Source organism: Citrus clementina, unplaced genomic scaffold, assembly GCF_000493195.1.
Source record: "Citrus clementina cultivar Clemenules unplaced genomic scaffold, Citrus_clementina_v1.0 scaffold_2, whole genome shotgun sequence".
In the NCBI taxonomy this organism is placed as follows: Eukaryota; Viridiplantae; Streptophyta; class Magnoliopsida; order Sapindales; family Rutaceae; genus Citrus; species Citrus x clementina.
The window spans coordinates 35912875-35919795 of NW_006262688.1; the positions used below are offsets into that span (position 1 = coordinate 35912875).

Below are 6921 nucleotides of genomic sequence, written 5' to 3' on the forward strand. Positions count from 1 at the left end.
TTCTTAAAAAAATATTTTTAAAATTATTTTAAATTTTTTTATTATTTTGGTTTAATTAAAATTAAAAACCCTTCTTAGGAATTTTAAAAATTTTTTTTTTAATAAAAAAAGCAAATCGGATTTATCATTTGGACTTTGAAGTTGAAAAAGTGGAGAACGTCTTTCCGCAGGCACGTGGATATGCGGTGTGGCTTTTTCTTCCATTTTTCCTTTCCTAAATAAATGGTTTGTAAGGAGCATTAAATTGTCTAGCGGGTGGCGAAGCCGAAAGCATGTGATTGTGAAGGTGGAAAGGAGCGTAGCATTAGCCTGGCGGTACTGCAAGTGCAAGTTGGCCATCACAAACAGTTATTAACAATCAATAGGAGGAAAATATGTGGATATGAAGATTGGAGAACATAATGCCTGCCTCACGGTCATAGATTAAGATAGATTTTTACTTTTTTAAAAAAAATAATAATGGAGAGATAGATTTTGAGGGAAAATAAATTAATTTGATTGGTTAATGAAATTCAAGTTTTTTTGGTAATTTTCTATGATCATGCATCGTTGTATCAATTTCTATGACTCTACAATGAAAGCAGAAGATATTTTATCTCGTCATCATCGGGATGACATCGAGTGCACATGGTAACTACCGAGGGGCGAACACTTACACGTAAAAACCCAAAGCGAAGCCGTTGATTGATAATTGATTGACTAAAATCGAAAACGACGCAGCACAGTTTTTCAATAGATAAAAATGAAATAAAAATCTTTAAAAAATCCACTGTAACGCATGAACAGTCTGGTTCTCTCTGTAGACTGTAGCAACAACTCAGACAAAAAAATTAAATTCGAAAGCCGAAACCCTAAGCCTAATTAGAAGAAGAAGAAGATACACAATAGGAATCTGTGCGTCAAAGCCGAAAGCTGAGGCGCTCTCAGCCTCGGCGAGTCGATCGGTCCAGCGCCTCTCGAGCTCAGCCAGTTCAAGTTCGATTAACGAATTAGACCCTAACACAAAAATGAAAGGACTTTTCAAATCCAAGCCTCGTACTCCAGTCGACATCGTCCGCCAAACTCGGGATCTTATTATTTACGCCAATCGCAGCGCAGATGTTCGTGAATCGAAGCGCGAAGACAAGGTTTTTATATTTCTTACCCATTTTTTGTTCTCTGGGAAAATACTCATGCGTGAGATTGGGGATTACCTGAATTAGTTAGTGATGAGTGTTTTGAGAGTTTAGTCTGCGATTTTGATACCTGGGTATGTGAAAACAGGCTGAATTTTTGTTAAAGTTTGTAACTTTTTGTTATTTATTTATTTTAAATAGTCTGCCTTCATTTTTACTGTGGATTGGCCACAATGGCATGGGATTGACCAACCGATTGAATTTAATGACGTTGAATTTTAGTAGCCTTGGCCGATTTTTTGGATGTGATGGTTTGGGGATATTGCACTGACAAATTACTTGAAAGAAAGTTTCATTGTGTGTAGAAGGACAAGGTCATGAGTTGAATTGTTACAAATATCTGCCATGCTTTGAAATTGTTTAATCAAATGGTTGAATCCGTGAGTGGTGACTCTTCATAATCAAATCGTTGATCCTTCTCCTCTTTGCATTACCCATCTAGACTTCCAAGTTAACCTTTTCCTTTTTGTAGATGGCAGAGTTATGTAAAAACATCAGGGAGTTAAAGTCAATACTTTATGGCAATAGTGAATCTGAGCCAGTTTCAGAGGCATGTGCACAATTGACTGCAGAGTTCTTCAGGGAAAACACGTTACGGCTTTTGATAACTTGTCTTCCAAAGTTGAACTTGGAGGTAAGCATTACATTGCTAAGTTGAACTACCTCCCAGATTGCCTTTAGTTTTATTTATTAACTTCTTGTATCCCGGTTTAAGATTTCAACTTTGTAATGATCGTGTCGTTAATAATCTCGTCAAATTTCACTGCTGAGGTTCAATTACAAAATACAATGCAGTAAGACATGATTGTATTTTGCAGGCAAGGAAAGATGCCACTCAGGTTGTTGCTAATTTACAGAGGCAACAAGTTCACTCAAAGTTGATTGCCTCTGACTACTTAGAAGCAAACATAGATCTTTTGGATATTCTGATAGCTGGGTAAGTTAAAATTATAAGATATTTTAAGGATGTTAGGATGCCATGTTATACCATTGTGTTTGTACCTGGTGTGTTCTAATTGTTGAAAGCTGCTTCTGTAGTTATGAAAACACAGACATGGCTTTACATTATGGTGCTATGCTTAGGGAGTGTATTCGTCATCAGAGTGTTGCAAGGTGAGTAAGCTAATTAGATTGAACTATTCATTTCATCACTTGACAAGCTTACAGAAATCTGATCCTCTATTTTTGAGTGAACTACTGAATTGCAATCATGGAATTGATTCAAATCATATGCCGAGAAATTTGTTGCAAAGTTGAAAATGTTGGGTGACAATAAAGCAATGGGCACATTGCAGGCAATTTTCGTCTAGTGCCTGTGCTGATATCCTGGACTTCCTTTTTGTGATTTCGTCTTAAAAAATTGAGTTACGGTTTAATTTTAGAAACCATTTGTCTATCAAAGTTGTTAGTATATTGATTGATGAGGGTTTTCTAAATGATGTGTATTCACCCTTTTGTTCTAATGGTATAATATAGCTCTTTCAATTAAGATTTTCAAATTGGTTGATTTCATGATCATTATTTGTTCATAGGCTTCATGTGAATGTCTTAACTTCTCTGCTTTGATTTACAGATATGTGTTGGAATCCCAGCACATGAAGAAGTTTTTTGACTATATACAGCTTCCAAATTTTGACATTGCTGCAGATGCTGCTGCAACTTTTAAGGTATATGCTTAAATAAGAAGTGATGAAGGATCTCTTTCTCTCTCTCTCTGTGATTTTGCCATTAGTTTTTTATTTTAATATGAACAACTAAGCTGCAAGTGAAACTTGGTTTTTGTCATGCATCTTGCAGTCCGTTGAAGTTATATTTCCAATTGTTGCTTTAGTCATTCTTTTTATGGTTTTCTAAACTTTATTCAGTTTTGTGGCTGTCATTATAATTTATTCTATATGATTTATATCCAGCTTTATTTTGGACTTCTAAGTTATGCTGATGCAAATGTGAGAGTGACGCTCTTGTACACTTTACTGCAGGAACTGTTGACAAGGCACAAATCCACTGTGGCCGAATTTCTTTCTAAGAATTATGACTGGGTAAATGTTGCTTTTATATTTTAAATTGTACATGCATGTGTGTGTGTCAATGCCCAAATGAACCCTAGATGAAAAGGGTGTTTAACATTATGCAATGCCCTTCCATTCTGAATTCATATGAAACGTAGATGAAGGTAATTTAATGAGAAGAATAGGATGTAAAAATTTAGTAACATCTGGTACTCTCTACGGTGATGCATATATTCTACAAGCTATGATATATGTTAAACAGAATTGCTTTTGATAAGTATAAAATGTGAAGGTATGATTTGTTTCATTCCATTTTGCGCGTTTCCAATTTGATTATGCTTTGATCTTGTTTGTTTTAAATTTTTCTGCTTTGAATTTTCTTATATTTGCAATAGCAGAGTTAGCCCTACGTAAACATTCTTGATTGATGCACTTCATGGTACTTAAGTTTTTACAGCTCGATCATACGTGATATATTTCTAAACTTCTTGTTGCTGTTTTCTATTGAGCAGAGCTTAATATGTTCAAATCCTCTGCTGTTTTCAGTTTTTTGCAGAATATAACTCAAAACTATTGGAATCTTCCAATTACATTACCAGACGACAAGCTGTCAAGGTAGGAAAACTATGTGCAAGTCAATGGGTAATTATTGTTATTTGACTTTTGAATAAGAAAATGAAATGAAAACTAACCCGGAGCTTTTGGCATATGTGGCTTCTCAAAATTAGTTTTAACTAATACAATAGTTCTTCATTTTTGGCCGTGGATAGAATCACAACGTATTTTAATTGAAGTTAGAAAATTTCAGAAGGTTTAATAAAGATTGTTATCATCACTTTGTGATGTTTGAAATGGAATCTGGCGTAGTGGAATTTATGGTTGGTTGTTTTGGTACTTATACTGTTTATTAATGAAGGTTGCTTTATTTGTTACAGCTGTTGGGAGACATATTACTGGATCGGTCAAATTCAGTAGTGATGACAAGATATGTGAGCTCAAGGGAAAATTTGAGGATACTCATGAATCTTCTTAGAGTAAGATACTTTCCCAGAATGCATGTGGAAGATATCTTTTACTTGGCTTATCAAAAATTGCAGGGGACTGAACCAGTAACATTTGATAAAATATCCTTGCATATGGTTTGTGATAGCCACCTATTTGATGTCCAATGGGCCATAATTGACTAATAAACTTGTCTATTGATTGAAATAAAGCTTTGATGTACTAAATGCTTCCCTCTTGCAGGAATCCAGCAAGAGTATCCAGATAGAAGCATTTCATGTTTTCAAGGTACTTCCTGTTCTAGTTGCTGAGTACCTTGTGAGTTTATAGTTTTAAGGTACTATATATTCATTTGTATGTGTATGCCTTACAGCTGTTTGCTGCGAATCAAAACAAACCTCCTGACATAGTAAGCATACTCGTTGCCAACAGAAGCAAGCTTCTACGGTTGTTTGCTGATTTCAAAACTGATAAAGGTAGAAGGTGTAGCATTTCTATAAATATAACAGCATGCTTAAAGATGGTAATTGAGACTTTGTTGACAATTACAAGCATTCTTTGATACAGAGGATGAACAGTTTGAGGCAGACAAAGCTCAGGTTGTGAAGGAAATTGCTGGTCTTGAGCCAAGAGACCGCCCATGAGCAAGCTTGCTGTATCACTCACTTGGCAATCTTCTTGTGTTATTTGACATCATTTAAATGTGAATCATATAGCGGTCATAGTAGTCAAATAATTGGCTAAGTAAGATGTTTATTTTCTAAGTACTCAGTATTCCCACCTTTCTTGTAGTTATATATATATATAAACTTGTGTTGGAAAAAGGAAAAAAAAATGAAGAACAAAAAATTCATATAAGAAATTGGTTAAATTGGCAGACTTGGTTTAATCACAGTACATTACATTCGTATTTCTACGATTCTGCATTCGGCTAACACAATTTTTGAGGTGAGTCGAAAGCTATGCTGTCTGCATTATGGTTTGGAGTTCAATGTGGCTTGAAAGGGATTTTGGGGGTATGTTTATTTGTTGGGTCCTGTGTTCACGTTAAATGGAGTTATAATAATTAATAAACAAGAGAGAGTTTTAAGAGAGGAGGCAAGGCACGAAGCTTCCTCAGCTTGGAAGGAATGCTCTACCTGCCACTGAAACAAAATGTGTTGGCGTTGGCGTTGGCATTGGCATTGGCATTGGCATATTCCACGAATCATCCGACTTTCAGCCAGAGAGTGTGCGGAGGGCGAGCGTGAGTTAAATAATAAAATAAGTAGGTCAAGTGATTGTGATTTTTACTGTTGTAATTACCTCGATGGGACTGGAGAGAACTCTTCAGTATTCTTCCAAGTATGCGCATTGAAGGGTAATTGCGTGACGTGATGAATCTTGTCTATAAAAACACACACACAAACACCAAGTAAAATCGTGGTGTCGGATTAGATTGGTTTGATGGTTTCATTTTGCTACGTATACAAAAAAAAAATCAAATAAAAAGAAAATAGCTCAAAAACGAAGCACAACCTGTCATTACCACCATCATCACTCATCAGCTCGCTGTCCCTTCTCTTCTCGTTCTTCTCTTTAATTTTTTAATCCTGTATAATAAAAAATATACCCATATGGCACAAAATGGTAATGCCCCATATTCTTCTTTTTCTTTGATTCTTCTTTTTCAAAAAATCTCGCATTTTGTTATTAACACACTTTCTTTGTTGTTTACTAAATTCTTTTGGATTTTAGATTCGCTTGCAAAGTTCTTGGACACTGCAGTTGATGCAGCTAAGAGGGCTGGCGAGGTCGGTTCAGTTCAAAATCAAATTTTCTTTCATTTTAACTTTATTTTCTTTATTTTATTATTTGTATTGGAATTGTTGTTATGTACAGATAATCCGTAATGGGTTCTATCAAACCAAAAATGTGGAGCATAAAGGCCAGGTATTTCTTTTTTATTTTTCACAAAAATTGGACTTTGTAATTCTTTTACTTGATAATTACCACTCAGGCAATTGTATTCATGTACACTGATGCAGTACTTATGGGTGGCTATTTAATTTTGAGTTCAGCCCAAGTCAATCAAATTATGGAACCATCAATGATTGATGGTTCGTACACATATTAGTTCTAGAACTGAAGCTATTGTTAGTTTAAGACCAAAATTTGCCTGGGATGTATTCTGTGATCATATCAGCATAAATGTTGACCAGTTGGGAGCGATATGTTTGTTGTCCTTGGAAGTGCTGAAAAATTTCAGCTCTCCATGGAAGCAAATCACCAGAATTATATATATATCTTAGCTTTAATTCTTATTTTAAATCTATGGTCATTGTGGATTTGAATTTTTGATCTCTTAGACATCACAAACAATGTCAAGAATCCAGATAATACTTTTTGTTTCTTATAAATTGTTGTTTCCTGGTAACTAAACAAGTGCATTTGCTAGCCCCATGGGGATGTGAAGGAACTTAACCTATGTAGTGCTAAATTGCTCCTTATTTTCCCCCGTTATATGCAGTTTATCAAAAATATCTCTTAGTTGAAATGAAAATTTAGCATTCAAGTTTAAATATGAAATGGCCAAGTGTCAGAGAATATTTTGTTGCCAGTTTTTAGCTCTGATAGATATGATGATATCTGCTAATCATTGGCAAACATAATGCTGACATGTAGGTGGATTTGGTCACAGAAACTGATAAAGCATGTGAGGATCTCATATTTAATCATCTCAAGCAGCAATTCCC

The 6921-nt window shown here is 35.1% G+C and overlaps 2 protein-coding genes across 2 annotated transcripts in view; both read left to right on the top strand.

Annotated features, from left to right (window-relative positions):
- The first annotated feature begins 528 nt into the window (after nt 1-528).
- LOC18050997 (putative MO25-like protein At5g47540) lies at nt 529-5021 on the top strand. Its single transcript, XM_006449816.2, has 11 exons — nt 529-1127; nt 1648-1809; nt 1994-2112; nt 2214-2288; nt 2749-2842; nt 3155-3214; nt 3731-3799; nt 4120-4218; nt 4430-4474; nt 4560-4662; nt 4754-5021. Exons 1-11 carry the CDS (start codon nt 1008-1010, stop codon nt 4828-4830), a joined length of 1023 nt encoding a protein of 340 aa, XP_006449879.1. The 5' UTR covers nt 529-1007; the 3' UTR covers nt 4831-5021.
- A 500-nt stretch (nt 5022-5521) lies between these two features.
- LOC18050998 (inositol-phosphate phosphatase) overlaps nt 5522-6921 on the top strand; it is a 3600-nt gene continuing 2200 nt past the window's right edge. The window contains 4 exon segments of the mRNA XM_006449817.2: nt 5522-5815; nt 5924-5979; nt 6068-6118; nt 6851-6921. Coding sequence (XP_006449880.2) covers nt 5803-5815; nt 5924-5979; nt 6068-6118; nt 6851-6921 — 191 coding nt within the window. The 5' untranslated portion in view covers nt 5522-5802.